The sequence below is a fragment of the Microtus pennsylvanicus genome, chromosome 5 (genome assembly GCF_037038515.1).
Source record: "Microtus pennsylvanicus isolate mMicPen1 chromosome 5, mMicPen1.hap1, whole genome shotgun sequence".
In the NCBI taxonomy this organism is placed as follows: Eukaryota; Metazoa; Chordata; class Mammalia; order Rodentia; family Cricetidae; genus Microtus; species Microtus pennsylvanicus.
The window spans coordinates 33,662,306-33,688,764 of NC_134583.1; the positions used below are offsets into that span (position 1 = coordinate 33,662,306).

The 26,459-nt window shown below is 36.1% G+C and overlaps 1 protein-coding gene across 2 annotated transcripts in view; it reads left to right on the forward strand.

The window, feature by feature from the left end:
* Positions 1-24,804, forward strand: part of Zc2hc1a (zinc finger C2HC-type containing 1A) — a 41,183-nt gene extending 16,379 nt beyond the window's left edge. The window contains exons 4-10 of one of the 2 annotated variants that reach the window (XM_075971460.1): positions 1,959-2,100; positions 3,738-3,886; positions 5,486-5,579; positions 5,976-6,075; positions 15,011-15,127; positions 18,075-18,182; positions 22,324-22,607. In XM_075971460.1, coding sequence (XP_075827575.1) covers positions 1,959-2,100; positions 3,738-3,886; positions 5,486-5,579; positions 5,976-6,075; positions 15,011-15,127; positions 18,075-18,182; positions 22,324-22,489 — 876 coding nt within the window. In that variant the 3' untranslated portion in view covers positions 22,490-22,607. Of the gene's footprint in view, positions 1-1,958; positions 2,101-3,737; positions 3,887-5,485; positions 5,580-5,975; positions 6,076-15,010; positions 15,128-18,074; positions 18,183-22,323 lie in introns of both variants that reach the window. The other variant, XM_075971461.1, reaches the window with a different exon arrangement.
* Positions 24,805-26,459: the final 1,655 nt, after the last annotated feature.

The following is a 26,459-nucleotide window of genomic DNA, read 5'->3' on the forward strand; positions in this document are numbered from 1 at the left end:
AAAACAAGTAGAAAAGACCAGTACACCTTGCCATTAGATGCCTAATTCTGCGGAGCAGATAAATATCACCATTTAACTGGAAAGTAAACTTTTAATTTTACATTTTTGCATATTTATCCATGAGTGAAAGTAGGTTTTCTAACTTAACAAAGTTTTTGATACTCTCATATGATTTTGGGGAATATTGTTTTGTTGTGCTTTAAAAGACGTTAGATAGCATGTGGGCCTGGGAAATTTTGGTGGGAGTTTTAAAATAATATTTTACTTTTAAAAAACAAATATAAGTTTGTGACTTTTTGCTTGTTCCTGTTTTTTTGTAAAATTATTTTCCATTTTATTTTATGAGATTTCTTGACAAACTTTTCTTTTTGGTATCTTTTTTGTCTAAGAACTGTGCATCATATGCTATTTTTAATTTGTAGGTGAATTTGGAAACTTCATACATTGGCACTATATATACAGTACTACTGCTCACCTTTAATTCCTCCCATGTACTGCTCTCCAAATGCATATCTTATTTAATTATTGTATGCACACTGCATGCACACACCCATGTTTATGTCTAACCTACTGAGTCTATTGGCATTGCTCAGATGTGAATGTGTCCAGGGTTGACATCTTGGGATTAGACAACCTATATAGATGCTCATCCTGGAAGTACATATATTATTCCTCTCCCAGTAGCCACAAACTATCTGTAGCTCTTCATTTACATGTCAGCTGGTGTTGTCATAATGCTAGTCGTCTTCAGGCAAGCGTATGGTTTAGTTTTCTATGGATGCAGATTTCTTGGTGTGACTGGTGGGCACTATCTTGCAGCAGGTGTCCTGTCTTCTGACTCTTAGAATCTTTCTGCCCCCCCCCCCTTTTTTTATTTTGAGCCTCAGATGACAGTGGCTTCCTTCATGGCAGTATCTGTTGGGGTTGGCTACCACGGTCACCTAGTCTCTGCAGTTGTGGTTTCTGTACTGTCTCCTCTTGGATGTGTGTGAGAACTACACTGTCACTGTAGTCCTGTACATATGTGCATGACCAGAGCTAGGCCTACGAGTCAGGGCTTTAATTTTCACTGTTTACTTTTGCATTTGTATTTTTAAATAACTTTTTTTTACTTTGATTGAATGCATATTCATTTTTGATTTTAAAAATAAAGACATTAAGAATAGTTAGATTATCAGGTATGTATCTACAGTCATGTATTTAGTTTGTGGTGAATGTTTTATCCCAGTTTTGGGGTAGTGTGGAGTAAGGAGTTGAAGGATACAGAAATTACTGCATGATTATCTTTAAATAAACAGTTGAACTCTTTATGTCACATTATATGCCAGAATGAATAAAATATACAATGAATAAAATAAAAATGAAATTAAACAAAGCAAAAAAAAACCCCTTCAACAGTAAGTAGTGAATTAACTAACAGTATTGTAATAATTCTGCATATCAAATCATCTACAGTTCCTCAGGAATTGGAGAGAAAACAAGTAATTTCTTCTATACATAGGAAAAGTTATTTCAAAAAGCCTAAAAGCCAAGGAAAGAGGTTGCCTAGGAATATGACCCACCCAAGAATAAATACAGATGACTCAGTGATCTGATGAGAGCATCTTCAGTCTCTCTCAAAAGGAGATCTAGTAAAATCCACATGGGACTGTTTTCTACCTACCCCTAATGTCAGTTTAAACCCCTTGATTTTTGGAAATTTTACTGTAGAGAGGCTGAGAAAGGAGAGGTCAAAGCAGGAGCACAAATACGACTATTATGTCTGTGGAGGACACTGTAACACTGTCTGCCTTAAGAATTGTGTTTAAAAGCAGCACAGTGTGATTGCAGATTTTTAATTTGGGAAAGATCACTGATGAATTCTTGCTAAGAGATCACTTAAAATAATATGGCTTTATCTGAAATTTTATTTTAGTATATTAGAAAATATATTTTTGATTTTATTTTTTTATTTTTAGCCAGAACCACCAAAGAAGCCATCTAATTGGAGAAGAAAGCATGAGGAATTCATTGCCACCATAAGAGCAGCAAAAGGCCTTGATCAGGCACTTAAAGAGGGTGGCAAACTTCCTCCTCCTCCTCCGCCTTCCTATGACCCTGGTATGTGGAGTGTTGCTCTCAGGGATGTTCATGTGGGCACTGAATGATAGAATTTGTATTTCCAGTTGATATAAAATAATTTTTATGTTGAAACCAAATGACAGAATCTTGAAATACTATGTATGGTGTCAGATAATGGTGATAATCCAAGCATCTAGATATAAAGATATTTCCTTACAGTGCAATAAATACAAACATTACTTTTTATCACAATGCTTGTGTTTAAACATAGCTTTATGTCTGAAAACTTTGGTATCTTGCCTGAAAAGAAAGTTATATTTTTAAAATACATAATTAATCCAGAACCTGTGGTATAGATCAATTACCTAAATTATGTTTTAAAAAATAATATATTGATACAGTTTCTACTGGGAAACTATCAGTTGTACTGTTAATTATTATCAAGGTAAAGATTGAAAGAAAACTGTGAGTTATTGAGATAGACTTAAGGTAGTAGAATTTACATTTTATTGCTGGATATTATAGCAACAGGATGCGATTTTAACGTAAACAGCCATATTAAAATGGACTGGAGTTTACTTCCTAGCAAAGAGGATGTTCGTCAGCAAACCTGGGTTTTATTCTAGAGGAGACATTTGCCAGCTATTTCAGTGAAAGGCTCAGTAGTTAGGTATTGAATGTCGCTAAGGCTACTGAGAACTACTTAGCTTTTCTTGTTATAAGCCATGGATAATATCTAAAATGAATCAGTAGAATTATATTTACAAAAGATCAAACTTTTTTTTTCAAAAGCAGGCAATAGGCCAGCCAGATTACGCTTCCCTGCTCTAACCGGCCAACTCCAGAAGTATTAATGGTGTGCGTTTCTGGGCTGACCCAGCTGGGCTACTTGGAACCCTTCCTAGTTGACATTATTTTCTGTAGTGTTGAGCTCCCTGCTTTAGAGACATTTCCATCATTTCTGTACTGACCCAGCTCGGCTACCTGGAACCTTCCTAGTTGACATTATTTTCTGTAGCGTTGAGCTCCCTGCTTTAGAGACATTTCCATACTACATCTTAGCTTCTGAGTCTTTTCCAGTCCATGTAAGTAATGCAGCAGTGGCGTTGTTCAGGGTAGTCTGCCTGGAGGAATTCTCCCAGTGTTTGAGCAGGACATTCGGATTGTTGCTAATATTTTAGACTGTTCCACTAATAACTGGGAAAAATTTCTAAAATTTGAATTATGCCAGTGAAACCCTGATTTTTAAATTATTTCTTCTATTTCTTGGGACCTCGTTTTAGAAAATACATTTTTTTTGGCAGTATCTTACCTACTTTTGATTTTTTGAAAAAGACAGTTTAATCTGTACATGAATTTATATTCCAATGTGTTTTTATTTAGGTGCCGTATAAAGTTCATGTCTATGGTCAAAGAAAACAATGCTTTTTTCTTACTGTTTTTTTCTACTGACACTTTATTTTATTTCTTCCTTCAGTTTAACTTAAATTGATCCAAATGCAGGAGATAGAAAAGGCTTTTAAACATTTTCTTAACTATCTTTACTAAGTTTAGGGTCAGCCACATTGGCTGTTGTATGAGAATGGGAATTGTGCTTATCAGATGGCATTATTTATATTGTTTATTCATAAAAGCTTTTACTGTCCACTACATCTTTCTCCTTTGATGTGCTTTAGATTACATTCAGTGTCCATATTGCCAGAGGAGGTTCAATGAAAATGCAGCGGACAGACATATCAACTTTTGTAAAGAACAGGCGGCGCGCATTAGTAATAAGGGCAAATTTTCTGCTGAAGCCAAAGGAAAGCCAGCGTCTCGGCCACAGGTGAATGCATGAGTTCAATTATTTCTAAAAACTAGTGAGAATTTGCCTCTTTGAGATTCATAGTTTTATGTTTATAATGTATAACACTAAACTACAGTTTTCCCATCAGCTAAAATGGATGTTGCTGAGGGCTTTGATATATAATTTGAATTACTTGAGAGAAAAATTAGCACAGATTAATTTATTAAGATATTTCATTTAGTAGGGGTTTCATTCCTTTCTTTACTATTGCTGTAATTGCATTTTATTGGCCTTTTTATTCAATTTAAAATATATTCTAGTATTTAATCATAGTTCATTTTAAGTGAATCATTTATTGGCAGATAATTATAGTATTCTAGATATATTTTGTTTATTTTAATTCTGTTTTGGTTCAAAAATGTATTTGCCAAAGTTTTTAGGCTATTAAAATGTGTTCTGTTGTCTTGTATGTGGTCTTATGGTATTTGCTGCATGGCATCTGGAGTGAAATGTTTGTTCTATATTGTGTGTTGGGATTTATAAATGCCAGGCCAACTGGCTGATTCCTATTGGCATTTCTTTTGAGTCTCACACCGATGATAGGAGATTTGCTAAAATATTTAGCTTTGATTATAGTATTTTCTATTTTTCATGTTAATTTTGCCACTTGTATATCACATATATGGAAATTTTTTAGATTGTGGTAATGTCTGCAGTTGTAATCCATGATATCTAGTGCCCTACTTATTGGTCCTTTAAAATATATTTTTTCTGGTGATTTTTTGAAGTATATTTTATCTCATAAAATTAGTTATTTCTACTTACTATTCTTGGTTTTGCTCACATGTTTTCTTTCTTTTCTCTATCTTAAATATTTTTTTGTAGTCTTTTTACTAAACTACAAATAGTTATTTGTTTGTTTGTTTGTTTGTTTTAATTTGTCTGGCAAGCACCCTGGGTCGTTTGTTTGGACATATACTTGAAACGAAATGTAATTATTCTTATACATTGTTTGAGGTCTTTCATGCTTCTGCCTTCAGTTTTCTTTGTATATACAAACACATGTACATTATTCCTGTGCTTTATTCTTTTTACTAAGTGAAAAGCCAGGCTTTGTTTTTGTTGCTTTTCTAAGTCTTTGACACTGTCTGTCTGGAAACATTTTGAATTAGATTAAGTGGTGTCAGTCCGGCTGAATAACTTTCCTTTATTCATCTGATTGGTGCTGGCAAGTATTTGCTGCAACCTCAAATGGGTTGAAATGATGGTTTTTTTCTCACCTAACCTAAAATTTATAGCTTTTAAAATATTTTTCAAATAATTGTGAATTTTTTGTAGTTTCCTGAGACATTTACAGTTTTTATAAAAGAGTTACTTTGCTCAAACATTTTTGTAAAAGTAATCTTGTTTTGATTTCTGTATTAGAATACTTTATTTTATAAATGTGAACATGTGATTCAGTATTACTAAATTGATGCAAAATGCTGCATAAATGTCATCACCATCTATCTCTTTAGCTTTTTCTTATAAAGCAAAAAGTCAGTCATTAGGTCTTCTGTGATGTTGAATTACTTGCTAAGTTTGCATTCCCTGATAACAAAATGATGTTGATATTTTTTTTAATTTTCATTATTTTAGTATAAACCATCTCCACTTAAAAAATCAAATTCTCCTGGAACTGCAGCATCTTCCCGACTCCCACAGCCAAGTACTGCTAGCAAAGCTGTTGTAGGTAATGAGCTTCGCACGGGAACTAAACAAACAGAAGGAAGGCATGTTTGCTGATGAGGAAATGTCAGTAGCTCTTTCTGAGTAAAACTGAATGGTGCTGACTAACTTCTCCAGCCCAGTTCTTCTCTTGATTACTTGAAATGTTTTTGCGCATTTCTTATACCTGAACTTGGCAGCTGTTCTGAGAAAACAAGTCCTAACTGCATGAAGAAGATAACCCTGAAGTGGGATGTTCTTTGTGTGCCCATGACGAGATAACATACTCCTCATTAGTAGTTGTAAATTATGTAGAACTAGGCACAGAGTGTTGATAAAGAACTGCTGTCCTTGTTAGAGGCTCTGTTTTGTATGACTTTGCTTTGAGACTTGTTAAAACTATTGCCTTTTTTATTATAAGGTGTGCCTTCGGGTAAAGCATCTTCAGTTAACAGTTCTTTGGGAAACAAACTCCAGACCTTATCTCCTTCTCATAAAGCAATAGCAGCCCCTCAGGCAGGGTAAGTCCATGCTGAGTGTGTTATTGGTGTATATATTTCAATTACATCACTGTTCTGTTTGTCCTTATTTTTTCTAAGTGTGTGTGTTTCCTTCAGCGCATTGCTGGAAAGGAGATAATCAGTGATGCTATGGAGCAATCTCAGTTTATTGTTTCAGAGAATATAGTATGTTCTCATCAAGACGCTTAAAGTGCGTGCGTGTGTGTGTCTGTGTCTGTTTATTCGTGTGTGTGTTTGTGTGTGTTCATGTGTGTGTCCGTGTGTGTGTGTGCATGTGTGTGTGTTCGTGTATGTCTGTGTGTGTTTGTGTGTATATGTGTGTGTCTCGTGTGTGTTCGTGTGTGTGTCTGTGTGTTCGTGTGTGTGTGTCCGTGTGTGTGTATGTGTGTGTCTCATGTGTATTCATGTGTTCGTGTGTGTGTGCATGTGTGTATGTGTGTTTGTATTTGTGTTCATGTGTGTGCGTGTGTGTATGTGTGTGTCCGTGTGTGTGTTTGAGTGAACAGCTTTATTTTGGGGCATCCAAGAAGCAATGTAAAGTATAAAGGTTTAGTAGCAGCTGTAATATGTCGATCACTATTTATCAGCCATTGTGCTGCACAGTGTGCATAGGATTTAGTTAAGTCTCCTTTGTCATGGAACAACTCAGAGAATCAGACTTGTTTAAAACTATTTAGGAAAAGCCAGGATCTGACTGAAATCTTCTTAACTAGAAAACAGTTGAGTGTTTTTATTATAATGTATGAAAATCAATGAAATGTATAGTTTTGATAGAATAATATGTATAGAAATATATTTGGCAAATATATATATATATATATATATATGTGCATTTTCAGGGTTTTGCTATGAGAAAATATAGGATACAGCATTCAAAATGGAATTTTCTGTAGTATACTTATATTGTATGAAGTGTAATATAATGGAACTAAAATATGTTTAGACAAAGTGGCAGAACACACTGAATTATCACTCTTAGGTGAGACTATTCACTAATAATTTTATTCTTCATATATGTCTATTATTTTATACATATGGCTTTTAGTAAAATAGCTTTTACCTTCATTGTAATGTTGGAAACTTTGTCGATAACATTAGTTTATTATCGAAACACTTACTTTCATGGCTTTCTTTTCCTCTGTTAATGAATCACACGGCTAAGGGATTACCACAAAATACAGTTCTTGTCTTTCTTTCCATGTGCGGTTGCTTACAGAAACATAACTCACTTTATTTTCAAATATACTTTACCTCTGACTCAAAGTCACGTATTATCATGAAGAAAATTTACAGAGAAATAATTGTCAATTGTCATTAACTATTTTTTCCTCACTCAATTCAGACAGCATAGGAAATCCAACATATACAAAGACTTCGAGTTTGGGGAGATGAGTCAGTGGGTAAAACATTTGCCATGTTAGTATGAGTATTTGAATTCCAATCCCAGAACCCATGTATGACACAGACATTGTGATGCCCAATACTGTAACAATCATTCTGCCAGGGATATGGGGGGCAGAGACAGAGAATCCCTAGACGCTCATGGACAAGCTAGCCTGATATATATAGCAGCAAACAAGAGACTTGGGGCAGAAAGGCAGAGGTGAGGACCAGTTCCTGATGTTGTCCTCTTACCCTTACACGTGCAGCATGGCAGATGTGTGCTTACACTTAGACACACCAGTATGTGTACATACACACAAAGATCACATACTCACATACGTATAGTTCATTGGTGGACAGTTGCCTAGCATGTGCAAAGCATTGAGTTGAATTCCCAACATGATCAAGAAGAATACAAATAATGAAGACTACATAATAGAAAAACAAAACAAAAACCAGCTAACAAAATACTAACAAAGTACAATAAATTGTCTTCTTATTTCATCTTCTGGTGGTTAAAAAAACAAAACAATTCTAATTTTTTTGTCTTCTCAATTGGTGAACTCATTAAATAGTAAGTAATATATAGACATTTACCATAGCAAAGAGAATTGTTTTTACTTGGGCTGTAGTCTTTTTAGTGTTTTGCTTAAAGCTTAGAAAGCAATATTTTTCAATACTTCTATTATATTGTTGTTTTTCTCTTTGGTCATATTAAGTTATATTATAAATGTTTTAAACAGGCTATGGACATGAAGCTGGCTGGTAGAATTTTTCAAAAAGAATTTTGGGACTGGAAAATTGGTTCAGTGGTTAAAAAACATGCTATACAAATATGAGGTCTTGAGTTCTGATCCCCAGAAGCCATACAGCACTAAGTGGGCATAGCAGTCTGCTGTGATGCCAGCCCTGGAGGTGACTTCTCAGTTCAGTGCCCAGATTAAGCTGACAGGACTAACCTTACCAATAGCTCTGGGTTTGATTTTGAGTCCCTGCATCAGTGAATACAGTGGAAGGACAGTTAAGGATGATTCCTGTTACCAACTTCTATCCTCCATGTGCTTGTTCACACCATACACACCCACAGACACACATGCACCCATACATCCTGTACACACATGCATGGACACCATACACATCCACAGACACACACACACCCACACATGCTGTGCACACACATGCATACATCATATACACCCACAGACACACACATACACACCCACACATGCTGTGCACACACATGCATACATCATATACACCCACAGACACACACACACACACACATGCTGTACACACACATGCATACATCATATACACCCACAGACACACACACACACCCACACATGCTGTGCACACACATGCATACATCATATACACCCACAGACACACACATACACACCCACACATGCTGTACACACACATGCATACATCATATACACCCACAGACACACACATACACACCCACACATACTGTGCACACACATGCATACATCATATACACCCACAGACACACACACACACACCCACACATGCTGTGCACACACATGCATACATCATATACACCCACAGACACACACACACACACCCACACATGCTGTGCACACACATGCATACATCATATACACCCACAGACACACACATACACACCCACACATGCTGTACACACACATGCATACATCATATACACCCACAGACACACCCACACACCCACACATGCTGTGCACATACATGCATACATCATATACACCCACAGACACACATACACACCCACACATGCTGTGCACACACATGCATACATCATATACACCCACAGACACACACATACACACCCACACATGCTGTGCACACACATGCATACATCATATACACCCACAGACACACACATACACACCCACACATGCTGTACACACACATGCATACATCATATACACCCACAGACACACACATACACACCCACACATGCTGTGCACACACATGCATACATCATATACACCCACAGACACACACACACACCCACACATGCTGTGCACACACATGCATACATCATATACACCCACAGACACACACACACACCCACACATGCTGTGCACACACATGCATACATCATATACACCCACAGACACACACATACACACCCACACATGCTGTACACACACATGCATACATCATATACACCCACAGACACACACATACACACCCACACATGCTGTGCACACACATGCATACATCATATACACCCACAGACAGACACGTATTGTAGGAGGCTGCTAGTTAATTTCCCTACCGCCATCAGCTCAGACCCAAAGTAACCACAAGATGCTGTATTAATTAAATCACTGCTTAACCCATTAGCTGTAGAATCTTATTGGCTAACTTTTAAATCTGAATTTAACTCACTTCTATTAATCTATGTATCGACAGGAGGCTGTGGCTTACAGGCAAATGTCTGTCTCTGGTGGCTCCATGGCTTCTCTCTGCCTCCGCCTCTTTTCTCCCAGCATTCAATTTAGATTTCCCCGCCTAGCTCTGTTCTACCCTATCACAGGCACAAAACAGCTTCTTTTTTAACCAGTGGTATTCACAGCATACAGAGGGGAATCCTACATTCTGTACCCACACACGTTGAAAAATAATCAGACAAAAGCTTGAACATACATAGCAAACACCACACACAAAAGAGAGAAAGAAGAGTCAGCAACAGAAAGCGCACAAGAGTGGGTAAGTGAGCACACTGCTCGTGGAGTCAGAAAACCAAGCTCTTGCATTCTACCGTGCCCCTAGGTCGGTATGTAGCAATATCTCTCTGACATTGCTTTGTGACTGTGAATAGACTTTGATTCCTGTTGTAAAAAAACCTGACCAACGTTTATACGAACCTAAGAAAAAAATGGTTTTACCAACAGGCAGAGATTTTGAACAAATACTTTTATATGTATTGTATTGCTTATTGTGCCATGAAAATTGAACACCTTGGTTGTCCCATATCTTATTAAATTGGCAGTCATGTGTGTTCAGATTCTAATTATCTATATAGAAGTTCCTTCTACTTGAAGAGAAATTACTTTTTACTTTGGGTCAATAAATTTACTGTAATAGTTTGAGTATTATTTTTATTGAGCATATTCCTGTTATGTATCAGAACCACTCAACAGCTGTCTATTTAGCACCAGCCACCATTTCTGTTTTAGAATCTTTGAAGCAGTGATGCTTTTGTTTCCTTTTCTAAATTGTAAACACCATAAGGGCAGAATCAACATGAAAAAACCCATCCTAACTAAATTCCTGATATTTTTAGGGGTTAACTGATAAAAATAATGGATTGATATATTAATCAACTATGAACTTGTTGGCTTATTCTAGAGTAGTGGTCCTGATGAAGAATACTGTAAAGTTTTCATGGCAATGATCTTCTCCAATTATCCATTAATTCAGGATTGAGTGACAATGGGATTAAGACTAGTCAGTTGTAACATTGAAGGTATTAAACATTACATGAGACTGATAAATACTTGATGATCCTACAGCTGTTTCAAGCATGCTGTTTATAATCTTTAGTATAGTTAACTTTATTAATGTATGCTAGTCTATCATAGTCTGTCATATATTGGAATCATGACATTTTAGTATTTGTAGTTGGAAAAATCCTTATGTTTCTTCATTCTAGATAACCTGTAGTGAATATCTACATTTTTTTAAAACTCTCAAATATATTTTTTTCACCTGAATTCTGGTAATTTTATGTAACCTCAGGAAAGTTCAGAAATTTGACGTAATATTGTCATCTTTGAGTAAGATCACAAAACTGACATGTCTTAAGCTGTGTTTTCTCTCCCCCCGCCCCATCTTGGTTTCTTTTCTTTTTTTAAATTTTTTTTCTTTCCCATATTTTCTTTTTTTTTAATTTATTTATTTATTAAAGATTTCTGCCTCCTCCCCGCCACCGCCTCCCATTTCTCTTGGTTTCTTGACACAAGCTTTCTCTGTGTAACAGCCCTAGTTGTCTTCATACTCACTCTGTAGGCCAGGCTGGCCATGAACTCAGAGATCTACCTGCCTCTGCCTCCTGAGTACTGGTATTAAAGGCGTGTGCCACCACTGCCCAGCATACATATCATTTTCAATAGCTAAATTACTTTTTCAATAATTTCTGTCAGTTACTAAGAAGTGTTTAGAGATTGACCATAGTAGATGGTGTAAAGTGTAGCTACAGAGTACATGTAAGGAATATTGTGAGTGCAGGTGGGCGTGTGTACACAGATGTGTGTACATGATTGTGTGTAGGCCTGAGGTCAGTATTGATTGCTATTATCTCATTTTTTGAAACAGGGATTGATGTGGGATTTCCCTCTGTATGCTGCGATTACTGTTGGTTAATAAAAAAAACTGTCTTATGCTTGTGATATGGTAGAGTAGAGCTAGGCAGGGAAAACTAAACTGACTGCTGGGAGAAAGAAGGTGGAGTCAGAAGCCATGGAGCTGCCAACAGAGACAGACATGCTAAAATTTCGCCAGTAAGCCACTGCCTCATGGTGATACACAGATTCAGATGTACAAGTTAGCCAATAAGAGCTAAAGCTAATGAGCCAAGCAGTGATTTAATTAATAAAATTTCTGCATGGTTATTTTGGGAGTCTAGGAAGCTTGGAAACAAGCAGTTTCCCACTACAAGGGTCTGTCATTGAATTCTGCCAGCATGCTAGCCTGAGCCAGAGGGATTCTCCCGTCATCACCCAGTACAGGTGCGCACAATGATGCTCAGCATTTTATAGGGTGTCTGGGAATTCGAACCCATGTTCTCTTGCTTGTGCAGCAAGCAGTTTATTGACTGAGCCATCTCCCTAGCTCTAGAGAACACCATTTAATAAAAAAATTGAATTTGATTTTAATACTTTGTTAAATTAGTAAGAAATAAATGCCTCTAGTTTTATGATCATAGTGTGTTCCTATAAAAAAATTTTTTGCACTTACTCACTTTGTATGTGCACACAAAGGCATGCGTGTTAGTGGGAAATAGGTGTTACTTTTTGTCCACCATGTACATCCTGGGGATTGAACTCAGGTCATCAGGCTTATCAAGAAATAGCTTTATTTGCTGAGCCTTTTTGCCAACCTAGAAACCTCTTTCTTCTGGTGTATGAATAAACCTAGCTTGTTATGTGAATTAGAAATGATTAATGATTGCAGCTATTGTATTAGGGTGATTTCTGTATTGTGGAATTGGTATATGAAATTATCTGTGATGGATTAGAATTCATATCAATGTGTATATACATATACATACATATATACATACATACATACATGCATCATTCTAGAGCATTGAATGTCACAGAATATCCCAACTGCAGAGATCCACAAAATAACAGATGCGACTTGGTAAATTTTTCCAGTATGATTCCTGAGACCACCCCCTGATTATGCAATAATCGGTACCATTTTCTGCAGCTAAGGACTCATCAGAAGCAGGGAGGTTTATTTCTCAGTGGACTTGTTTTTATATCCGCAGGAAGCAAGGAACTTTTTTGAAGTTGAAATTTGCTTCTTCAGGAATAGGTTGAGATCATTGCCAAATATTTCCTCAAGTAACCATTCAGTTATTAATCCTTTAAAAATTCAAAAAACCCTGTATGAGATCCTGATAAACTATTGACATTTATATATTTTAGTTTGTCAGTAGGAGATTGTAGCAGAACATAGGCTTGACTTTAGCCCCAACCACATTTACTAATATTTAGTCTAAGAAGTATTTGAATTTTGTGTCTATCTAAAACAATCATTTTTATGGCCACCATATAAATTTTTATGTAGTGGGTTGAATTTGTAGCTGACATGGAGAAATCATCTCTGGGGCCCTTCCTTCAGTTAGGTTTTCACATTGGAAACATTCTCAGCACTCCTATGCATAACCAACAGGAAACAGTTACCTTAGATCACTGCCTTAGGCTTTTATTCAATTCTATGTATCTCTTTTTTCTCTGTTGATTCATATGCAAGATTTAAATACTTGTTACCATAATTAAAGAATCTGTTTTTATTTAAAATATACCTAAGTTTGTGTGTTTTGTTTGTAGAACACAGGGTTAAATCCAGGACCTTCAGTGTGCTAAGCTAAAGTTTTCTACAAATCTAAGTTTAGTAACTCTTTCTCTGTGACAGATTTCAGTCCTTATTCACAAGTCAGACGCCTTCTTAAAGGCAGTGTCTGTGACAGTATTGCTTTGATAATTCTTAACATTTACCAATTCAAAGCACAAACATGACCAATTAGAATTTGAAGTCATTGGACTTCAAATTGGATTATTTCATAATCCTATAAATTAAGGATAAATTTTAATCTTAAAGATTTGCAGAAATTATGTTTAAGACGTCTGCTGAAAGTTGTTTGAAATGTATGTACCACTACGTGCATTTACCGTCAACTTTGCTGCATAGACAGAGACCATCAAATGACTTTAATGTTGCTCCTGAGAGACCATTAGGTTCTAGAAAGATGAATATATCCTTCCTGGATACTAATCTCTTTAAGAACACATATCAGCTCTTTGGTTTTCTACTCTGTTCTCTCAGATTAGCAGTGTCTGACAATATCATGTGTCTTTAGGGCTTACTGCATGAAATGAGTTAAAAACATTAGTGAGAGAGCAGGTATCTCTTTAAGGAATATATGTGAGGCAGAATCTCACTGTTATTTTGACTGGCTTAGAATTTACAGTGAAGACTAGCCTGGGCCGGAACTCACAGTTATCCTCCTGCCTCTGCTTCTGAAGTACTGGAATTAAAGGCTTGCACTTCTACACCTAGTTCAAGAATATCTTTAATATTAAATATGGCATGTTTCTTACTACCAATTTAAGGTAATTTTTCTAATTTGCAAATTTTCCTGTTCTCTCCCATGAATGGTTGTTTAGTGGTGATAGTATACGATTTGACCACATAGACAATGCAGTATCGTACAAACCTGCAGTTAGCATTAGCATCCGCTAGATGGAGATATTGTACACATTAGGTTTAAAAAGGTTCACAATGGTGTGATTGCACGTTTTACCAGTGATATTTAGATTGACCATGTCTTTTAAAATATAGATCTTGTTTTGCCTTTTCACTACATATATTCCAGAAATAACTTATTCCTTATTGGAAAGTGAGATAAGATAAATATATAAGGATTCCATATACAATTATATCTTTCAAATACAAGGGCAATCATAAAGTAAAATAATAGAGAAGAAAGGTTCACTTCTAGCTTCACATATTCTGTTGCTTCCTAATTTATTCCTTTTTTCTTGATAAATGTGGAACTAACACCACATGGAAACTGGCAAGGTGGCCTAAACGGTCAAGGCACAGCGGTGTAATGATGGGCACTTTATGAATCCGAAGTGTAGGACATGTGCTTTGTCCTGGCAGTTAGTTGTTTAAGAAAAGTGTGTGGATGTCTAGTGAACAAGAGTGTCTTTATCTGAAGAAAAATAATCCTATGTCTACATAATTCTTTAGAGGTAAGCAACCAGTAGCAATCTCCTTATGGGTACACCTTTATATATTTTAATAGTAAGATGGACAAGTTAGGCCCTCCTCTTCGAACTGGAAGACGTGTGCAAAGGTTGTATGACAGTGATACAAAGTCAGACAGTGCCTTCAAAAGACATGAGTCATTACCCGTTTACAAGTAAGTATAATGCAGTTGCCTGGTCTTTATCAGATACTTCTTACAGGCTCTATATTATAGACTATTGTAATTTTTAACCTGTGTGAAAGTAATCTTAATCATTTTAAGCCATTTTAGTGCTAAATTTCTTTACAAGTCATAAAATGTTTTTGATTTTCTATTCAAATTAACACCATCATGCCTTTTATTCTACTTAATGTTAATTTTAGAAGATGTTGTAGCAGTTACCTTCAACAATTATTTCTGTGAATGTTAAATATTTTAGGAGTAGTAGCCTTATAAAGAAATATATAGGGCAAGTTACATAGTCGAGCAGATGATGAGCTATAGCCAGAGGAACAAAGATTCTAGGCCAACAATCAAGTGATTCCCAGGCCTCTCTTAGTTGTTTACAAATGGCGCATGAGGAGGCATGACAGTGCTGGATACACACCTGTCTCTCTGGCCTGCTCGCCATGCAGGCTGACAGTCACAGTCACTCTGGAAACGCCAGGGCATGAGATGTCAGGATTCACACATCTGGGCTTCAATTTCTATTCATTTTAGTCCTCATTCTTAAATGAGAAATTAGTGTTAACAAATGGATATCTGTTTAAAATTTTAAAATATTAATGAAGTTAACAGTGGATCCCACTTACTACACCATGAATACAGCGATAGATTCCAGCTAGGCATGCAATGAGACAGTTACAGGAGAACATCCTAACATAGCATGGTTGCTTTTAAGTAGTTAGTGATCATTTGTAGAAGACATTGTGTTCTGATCTTTGAGTTGATATAGAGATCAGGGGAAATTGTCTAGGAAAAAATGAAGTGTAATTTTATAATTAGTCTACTTTTATATGTTTGAACTATATATAGAACATTAAGTTCACATATAGACTTAGGGTAAATACTTACCAGATTGTGCCCAGGAAGAAAATGTTTTGAGTATGTGAGCAACATGTTAAGAATTGATCAGCATAGATAGTTCTTTTCAGTCATTTCAGGACGGCTCTTGAGAATCAGATTTCCTCTCTTAGAAGATATTAGAAAAACAATAGGCGTATAATATCATAACGATTTAAGTTGATAATCTTATATTTTCCTTTAATTTAATCTTTTAAAGTTTGGTCTATTTGCACATGGTATTCAAGGTATTTTTAGCTGTGTATCTTAGATGCATTATGTGAGGGTAATGATATGCAAAAAAGAAACTATACTTCCCATTTGAATGACACTGGCATTTTTTTTAATGTAGAGATCAGCATAGAAAGGCACGATTCCAGCTCTACTTTATGAAAGTGGAATAGAATAAGCCTCATAGATAGACTTAGGGGAACCGTTCGGTTATCTCGTCAGTACAACAAAGCCTTTCTTTGCTTCTTGGAGAAGTGGCTACTCAGAACAGCCCTCTGAACTGAAGCACTGTGTATGGAATATACGATCTGCAGTATTATTCACCAAATTTAAGTACTAATCTGCCCACATAGTAACATTTCAGCTTATACAGTCTCTAAACACAGCATCTCCAAGCCGGGCATGTCGTACAGTGTCTAAACCAAAATGTCAACATGGAATGGAATGATACCTTCATTCTTAGTATACTAAGTATTTGGAGACTAGTTAATAGTTAATACATGCATGTATTCTGGAAGTAGTTGTTCAATCTATTAGTGAAATTTCCATCTTACCATATACATAAGTAGAGTAGGGAGAATATCAGCCAAAAATTAAGAACTGCTAAAGAATTTTTCAAGTTTTTTTCCCATTTATATTACAAGATTGCTTGTTTGCAAAATAAACTTAGTCCTTAGAGAGGAGGATGGGACTGATTCCTTATTGACTCTCTGAATATTGACTTTGCAGTATACTACTAGAGTCCCTTTGGTTAAGTTATTCAAGGGCCTTTGCCTCTATTAACCCATTTATAACATGAAGTTATTTATTAGAATTAAATAAAGTTACTTATGCGAAACAGAATGTATTTAGTATGTAATATTTACTATTAAAAGGGAACATGTGGGGCTGGAGAGATGGCTTAGCAGGTTAAAGTGCACTGAGTATTCTTCCAGAGGACCTGGGTTCCATTCCCAGTACCCACATAGCAGTTTACAACCGTCTATAGCCCCAGTTCCAGAGTCTGACATCCTTATACAGACATACATGCAGGCAAAACACCATGTGCACAAAATAAAAATAAATCTTAAAAATTTTTTTCAAAAGTGAACACACAGTGGCAGTATCAATAGTAGTAATAAATTCAACATGCTGGATTTTTATATGAATTTATATATTAAAACTTTTCTGTAATGTTAAATGATAAATTTACCAATAAGGAAGGTCAAGTTATCATTATCATTACTATCATTAAAAAAGTTGTTTGGTAACAGTGGAGTTTTAACCTAAAATTATGTAAACTCCACATAGCCTCTCCTGTTAATAGTATATAATAATTCAGATGTCAAAAGTTTGAAAATGGAAACATCTTGTATAGATGTTTCCATCTGTGCAGTTCGTGAAATTAAATCTTTATTTTTAATCACTCTAAGAACATTCATAAAAATGAATATTATCATTTAAAGTAGCTAGCAACTTTTTTTTATCTTAACTATATCCTATATTTCTAGGCTAGCAATAATACTTGTTTAATGTTTGCTTAGGAGTTGTCTGTAAACAGTGTCCATGTTGTGAGCAATTATAAATGAGGCTTTTAAACTATAGTTTTAAAGTGAAATTTTCTATGGGGCATAAGTAGTATGTTATCTGTGTTGTATTTTATGAAGTTAATGTTACCCAGTGTATCGTATCGTTAATATTGTCTAATACTACTTGTTCTCAGCTTAAAGATATACTTGGATTTATTCTTTCGTACTTCTCTGCAGCCTGCTTTTCTACTGATAGAAAAAAAATCAAGAAGCATTAATTTTAATACTTTTTCAGCATATCTTCACTTTCTCTCTTCCAGAGCTAACATCAAATCTCGAAATACTACACCTCCTAGCCTGGCAAGAAATTCCGTGGCAGGTGTGCTTACCAACAAAAGAAAGACTTATACTGACAGTTTTGTAGGCAGGTACGTTTAGCTTGTTCATCTCATAATTAGAGTGCAGATTAATGTATGCCGTCAAATTCTATACACAAAATAGGTAATATGCTGTGTGTGCTCTAGATTTTGCTTTGTTGCAGAGCTCAGTATAGCTTTCAAATGGACAAGAAACAATTGAAGCAGAAACACTGTTTTCTTACACTTTTTCATTGTAAATTCTCAAATACTTCTTGTTCAGATTTACTGGGTTTATTTAGCCTTTTTGGGTTTTTTTTTTCTTGCATGTTTAAATCAAGTTCAGTATGAACTGTAGATAGACCTTGTAAATATTGCTATTGTAATTTCCCATATTTTCATATTTAGTCCTATCCTGAAAAGACTTTACACACACACACACACACACACACACACACACACACGCATGCACACACGCACACATAGAGAGACAGAGAGATTAACATTTTTGAATGAAAAGATAGAGAATGGAAAAATAAGAATTTAAAGATAAGTTGAAAGTTAGCAAGAGGTTTGTCCATAGGGGATGTGCGAGCAGTTATGAGCTACACACTGTGTTTTGAAATTTGTAATATTGAGGGGCCAATAGCTATAGAAATGAAGCTCATGGTGTCTATAAAGTAAAAACTACATGGTCTCTGAAAAAGAGTACTTAGTCCAAAGGTATTAATACATTTCCTAAGTGCTTCATGAGAAAGGGACTAGGTGACATCATGAATAATTTGAGTAATATTCTTACTGTAAACGTGGGATGAGTTTAAAGTGTGATTCACTGAAGGCCAAGGACATGATATCCTGTGATGTACTTCAAAATTGGGATGTGTATGTTGTAAAGTGTGTGTTACCTGCTTTATCTCAAGTGTGTAACATGCCAGTTCTCCAGAATTCTGATTTTACACAGGGATAGGTTCAAATCTTTGATCTTGGGATGATTCCTGAAGCTGAAGTGTAGTGAGGTTTTTGAGGTCTTTGGTTTAGAAAGTGGGCATTTGTGCATCTGCTATGGAAAGAACTTTAAGACTGATGCTTTGCATAACAGGTGCGAATAACAGTGAAACAAATGAACAACATTTCCCAGCTAGATTCTTGAATAAATGCTGTTTGTCTCTGCTGGGGTTTTGATGCATATCAGATATCAAAGACATGAGCCTCTGTTTCTCGGAGATCTGAAATTCTGAAGTGTACCTTTACTATGATACATATATTTGCAGATGTATATCTCCATGTATTTTGGATCAAGGTTGAAGTAGGATTATCATTCTCTTATACTTAATAAATTTAAAAAAAGTGTATATCTGCACTACAGACTTTAATATTATATGTCATATACAGAGAAACGATCAAAAGAAAAAAATTACTAACAAGCAGGAACAGAAACTTTACAGTAAGAAATGTGAGATGTTTTTCCTAAATGATTGATACCTGAGAAGAAGCCTGAACCTTTCTCCTCGACTTTTTAACACTTTTATGTCTCATATAACAATTTTGGTTTTAACAGACCTAGATTTCTGAGATATTTCTTTCCTTAGAAAAATAACAAATTGCACAGTCTAAAAATTGTTGGTGAAACACCCAGAAATAGGGGATGAAAATGAAAATCTAATATATCAGATTTCAGTATATACATATACATATAAATATATATAAATACATAAAATACCAATTATTAAGTAAATAACAATTACTGCTTATTATATTTTCTGAATAGGGGTTGGTATATTGTTATTGCAGCCTTTTCTGCAATAAAAAGGAAATATAGTTTTCATAAAAATTCCACTTGAACACATGAGTGTAAATTGCATGGGAATCAGTTTGAAGATCATGAAAATTTTTGACATAGAAAATTTAATACTTTCAATGATATTGAAGAATATGTAAGAAGATATCTTTCTACAAAATAGAATTTTGTACCAGAAATCTATATTGAAAAGCTTCTGTACCCATGACTAATTTAACATACATTTTAATATCATTTTCACATAATTCATGAATCTTGATTAATCATTTTGAAAATATGCGTGAAAAACAAAAGCCTAAAATTAACCAGGACAAGGCAAAAAAAAAAACAGTATCATGAATGATGTTTAAGGTTACAGTGGATCAGACGGTTTAATGTTAACTTCCAGATAAACAGAGAGAGTGAAACAATTAAAGGGAAAGACGTAAGTGACATGAATGACTGGAAATCTGTCCCACTTTAGAGGAAGCAATGCAGATGTCTAGGGCAGAGTATTCTGCAGCTATTGAACTTGCCCACATGGTGAAAAAAATCGGTTATGATGCTAAGCATGTAGACCCGTGATTAGAGCCTTGTTGAACATATGTGTGCTTTAGTATGCATACATTCTCTCTTTCTCTCTCTCTTTCTCTCTCTCTCTCTCTCTCTCTCTCTCTCTCTCTCTCTCACACACACACACACACACACACACACACATCAGTAAGTTAATTGCTAGTAAAGTAAATGCCTAAATATGGAAAGTGAAGAGATTAAGATTTATTTATTTACTTATGTATGTATGTATTTATTTATTTATTTACTATGTATCCAGTATTCTGCCTGAAAGCCAGAAGAGGACACCAGACCTCATTACAAATGGTTGTGAGCCACCATGTGGTTGCGGGGAATTGAACTCAGGACCTTTGGAAGAGCAGGCATTGCTTTTAATCACTGAGCCATCTCTCCAGCCCAGCCATTAAGATTTTACAAAAACAGGAAGTCATTATCTGATAAGGGAAGGGATTTCTTGAGTAATTTAGTAAATACTGTTTTACAGCAAAGGATGCATTTGATCATACTAAAATGAAAAAAAAATATATAGTAGTGCAAAAGCCCAAGGTAAATTGAAATCACACAACATAATGTGTAAGAGGAGGCTACTATATCCAGCCAAATGGGTCAGGCCTTTGACATTGTGACACTGTGTTGTCATCTACAAAGTTCATTTTTGAGATCAGTACAGTTGAGTTATCAAAAAAATGCAAAAAATGAAATCTTACAATATTTTAATAAGCTTGTGATTTTGTGTTGAGTCCCATTAACTGTCTTTGTCCACATGAGACCCATGGACACTGAGTAGGACTTGCCTGACTGTGGTGTGTGAGGATTTTCTACAAATATAATAGTAAGGGTGAAGCCATAGAACGAACAACTCTGGGCTTGGAGTAGAGGACAGGAACTAGCATATGACCGGTACTGGAAATACCAATGCCAGAGAAATGTAAAGGATATTTAGCCTCACAAACCGGAATGTGTATATGTTAAAGCTATATAGGTAACCATGTTATACTTACTAAAGGTGAACACATGAAAACCTCGGCACAAACACATTATTACAGAATGTGAGGATGAAGACCCTTATGTGTTCCCAGCTGGAGCATACCTTGGTCAGCAATTGTGGACACAATTTAGTAACGCCTAGTGAAGTTGAAAGTTTAATATTATATTGAGATGATTTTTTGTTTTGTTTTGTTTTTGTTGTTTGTTTTTCGAGACAGGGTTTCTCTGTAGCTTTGGAGCCTGTCCTGGAACTAGCTCTTGTAGACCAGGCTGGTCTCGAACTCACAAAGATCTGCCTGCCTCTGCCTCCCGAGTGCTGGGATTAAAGGAGTGCACCCCCAACACCTGGCTTCTATGAGATATTTACTAATGGGTGTTCGTGTTGAATGTTTACATGATTTTTTTTTTACAGCTTGAATTAATTCTTAATATAGTTCACTGGCAGAAAGCTGGTTTATTTTTCCTTTGGTACTCTCCCTTAATTTCTGTGTGTGTGTGTGTGTGTGTGTGTGTGTGTGTGTGTGTGTCCCGTTCAGAGAACTTCAATGATTGTATGAACTATTCCTTCTGGAACTACATTCAGGTGAGATTACGGAGTATTAAAACCCACGAGATGCTGATACTTGCTTCATTTTCATCTCGGAGTTTTAAGTCCAGAACAGTTTGTATCCTTCTGCCTTCACCGTTCCACATCTGGAATTACAGGGATGTTAGCATGACTTAGAGATTTTTTTTTTTTTGTAATTTTAGCTAGAGTAATATTCACATTAAGATTTTAGTTCCTGTGTGTTAATTATTCGCTATTCTTCACTGGGTCATGTTAATAACTAGTAATGTGAGTGAAATTGATTCCTGCACTTTTCTCTACTTCTGTAGGCCAGATGGAGACTGTACATCTTCAGTTAATGGTGGAAACATTAAAGGCGTTGAGGGAAATTCATCTGGACATTTACCAAAATTCTGCCATGAGTGTGGGACAAAATACCCTGTTGAGTGTGCAAAGTTCTGCTGTGAATGTGGCATTCGAAGAATGATTCTGTGAACAGAATCTCAGAAGCTAAGTGGCCAGGCTAAGAATTGGATGATTATTGCTGCTTTGACACCCAGGGCACTTAGAGTTACATTGCGCTAAAGCTATTTACAGTGCCCTTTCCCCTTCTCTTTGGCTGTATAATGTGTCTGTATGTATTTATAATTATATATGTATGTATATATATTCTGTATATAATAAATCTGATTTCTCCAGCCTGTGCCATTCAAAGAAACACTTAAGTACATGTCAGAAAGTAAGCTGATAAGAGACCAGTGTCTTCGGTATTGCTCTCCAGGTGTTTAAATCATTAGTATACTTGCACAGGCAACTCCACTCCCATGATGAGCCTTGCATGCTTTCGGAGAACAAGAAGCCAGAATAGATGCCGTTGTTGGTGCCCATCTCCAGTAGCATCACAGGGGATGGGATACTGGAGATTCTGTTACTAAAGAGAATGTTGGGAGGTCATTTGCCCAGCTGGACTCTTCAGCAACTAGTGTTCAATTCCTTAAAAGAAAAATGATGGAAAGGAAAATCTGAGGTCCATGTTGCTGGTAAGTTCATGGATTATTGGTTACATAACCCAATTAAATTATTAAACATATACTCCTCCTTCTGTGAACATGTAATAATGCAATCTCCTTTTCAGAAATGGCTGACCTTATAAATGTAATTTATCTGCTTAGAACTGAATGATTAATTTACCTTCATATGATTTGGACACATTTTCTCTCCGCTTCCAATTGTGTTCTGAGATTTTATTTTCCCTTCTTTTGGCATAAATCCTTTGAAAAGTAGTTTTAGTTTACTACTACAGTCTTTGCAGTATTACACATAATTATATTAAATATAATTATTTAAGATACAGTTTTTCTGTAAAATTTTGTTTGAAAATTTTATTTCTGTGTATGTGTGTTTGTAGGAAATTAATACATTTTAAAACAGAGCACCCTGCCCAACAAATAATAATTGTGGTTCTCATTAATTCTGAGCATGCAGGCAAAGTTGTTTTTAGTTTTTAGTCCCTCACGGTTCATATAGTTCTAAGTATTGAAAGAAAACCTAGTTTTTCCTGTTCACATGTTCTTTAGTGCTTACTTTTGAAATACCATATATATTACAGAGAAAATGCACTGAAATGTTTTAAATAGCTGACTTCCACAAGCACAGCTCAGTGTAGACGATAGCAGTACTGACTGGCAGGCCGCTTTGGCATTGTGTTTCCAGAGTCCTGCAGAATGGCTGTGCAGTCTGAACTTTGCCCTCCAAAGGGACCTGTAACATTTTACATTGATGGGCTTCCTACTTTCTTGTTTGTTGTTTTTGATAAGGATGGATGTAGAAATTCATTGCTTTGAATTTCATTTCTAAAATTTATTTACTTCTTGTTTTCTATTTTATTTTAATTTCTAAAGGGATTTTAAACTTGTAATGAGTTCTCATTTCATTCTCCTTATTCCTTCATGTTATTAGATTTTCGCTCTTGTTTGTTCCTTTTGGTCATATTGATAATTCAAAACTAAGTAGCTTGAATTAATAGTAATGAATTTAGAAGACTAAGACAATCTGGATTTTCATCTTAGTAATTCCTTTTTGTAAAATCGGTTGCAAATATATGAAGAACTTTTAATTCATTAATTCATCTTTATCTAGCAATGAGCACTATTTCTTTTAGGTATGTTTTTAATTCATGTATTCTTTTATTCTACTTAAAGAATGGATGGATAAATCTTTTTGTTTGTTTGTTTCTTTGTTTTTGTTTTTCGAGACAGGGTTTCTCTGTCTAACAGTCCTGGCTGTCCAGGAATTCTAGGCCAGGCTGGCCTCGAACTCACTGAGATCCACCTGCTCTGCCTCCGGATGAATAATCACCTCCCAGGAATCATTTTTAAATAAGCAGACAAATTTGTTTGTCATTGACTGCTACAGTAGCAAGTGTTAAAAGCATGCAACCTGGAAATCAGTTCCAAAGCCCAGAGATCACTGCAGACAGTATGTTGCTGAAATATGCATTTGAAACACGGTACACTTTTTAACAGCTTCCTGTGGTCCATTCTTACTCTCATGTTGATGTGTTGTGCAATAGTTTCTACAGTCTTCCTGTGCACCATTCATTTTTATTTATTTGCACAATTATTTGCGAGTATGATAGAATGAAAAGTAATTGTAAGGTTAAATTAAAATGGAATACTGCTTATAGATTATTCTAAAAGTTATTCACTTCAAAGAACAAGACCTTTGTGACTGCTGTTGTCTCTTATTCACAGTTTTTTAAATTATAAGTGATATATTCATTTCGAATCAATAAAGACACAGACAAATTATTGGTTGTTATATTTATTGATATCTTTTAGAATGATAGGAACAAACTAGACTATAAGCAAAATGTTGAAAATTCCTTTTGTTTTTTATATCATAGTTTTTAATTTGTCATTTTTATGGCTTTAAAGAACATTTGTTGCAAGTTTTTTTCCCTATCTTTTTATTGATTCTCTGGATTTCACATCATGCATTCCAATCCCCTTCGTCTACCTGTCCCCTCGCTTCCACCCTCTTCCCTTGCAACTTCCCCACAAACAAAAAATGAAAGTAAAAACCAAACACAAAACAAAATCTCAGTATGGAAGCTGTAGTATGGCCGAGTGAGTCACAGTATACGCTTTAGTCCGTGCGTCTGTACTTGTGTTCATTGCAGTGAGTCATTGGTCTGGTTTGAGGCCTCTGGCTTCCCCTACACCCTCAATCCTGGGGCCTCAGTGGTACTCCTCTGGGATGTCTCATTGCTGTCGTGTGTCCCAGAGGTCCTGTAGCTTAGGATCTACACCTTCACATGCTCCAGCAGTTATTAGAAGAGGTGGGTGTTGGAGTGGGCTGCCTTGTCCTGGTCGGGCCTGAGTGGTAGCTGGAATGGTCGGTGTGCCAGCTCTCCCTCATTGTCACCACCCAGGTGAGCTTTCCAGCACTGCTGCTCGCTGAAGGACTGTAGCAGACAGAGAGGAGCAGGCCAGTCCTGCTCGTCACACCCTCAGGTTTCAAGGCCCACTCTCTGGGTTCTCCCTCCTGCTCCAGGCAGACAGGACAAGGGAGGGGCGCTCTACTGCTCTTAGGCCAGCAGGCCCTGCTCACGTAGCCTGTCAACATGTCAGCTCTGGTTGCTGCCCAGGCAAGGTGTCCTAGTGTAGCAGGGCTTTTCTTTGGTCTGCCAGCTCAGACATAATGACAGGAAGACTTATTAATTATGAAAGCTCAGCATGTAGCTTAGACACGTTCCTCACCAGCTCTTATAACTTAAATTAACCTATTTATATTAATCTGCGTCCGATCGTGTGGTGTTACCTCTCTCCTGTCCAGGGCCTCCTGTTTCATCCTGGTGTCTCCTGGCATCTCCTGTATAACCAGATTCCTCCTCTTCCTTTCCATCCTTGCAAGTCCTGCCTATACCTCCCGCCTGGCTATTGACGGTTCAGCTTTTTAAAACACCAAGATAGCAGTACACCTTCACACAGTGCACAAATATCCCACAACATGCTGCCGCTGTCCTGTGCTGTAGCTGGCGAGGGGCAGGGACATTTCCACTCTTGTGGCTCTAGGGCCAGCTCTCTGACTTGCCGCAGGTGGCAGGGCACGACGGGAGGGAGAGCATTTTTCTTAGACGATTTTAAGGTGTAGAAAAACATATCCAACAAAACTTTAAAACTGAATGCAGTAATTATATAGTTTAAGGGAAAATATTTATAATTAATACTTCGTTCACATTCTAAATTTTAGGAAAAGTGCCTCATCTAATGAAAATACAGCTATTAAATACATCTCGTTTGTATTCAGTTTTTCTCCTGAGCTAAAGAAGAATGCTTTTTTTAAACTAACAGTAAAATTCTAATAGAAAAAAAAATGCAGACTTCATCATGCTTGGGTATTTACTTAGATTGAACGTACATGTATTTTATATGGTAAGTATATTTTCAGGACTGAAGTCAGC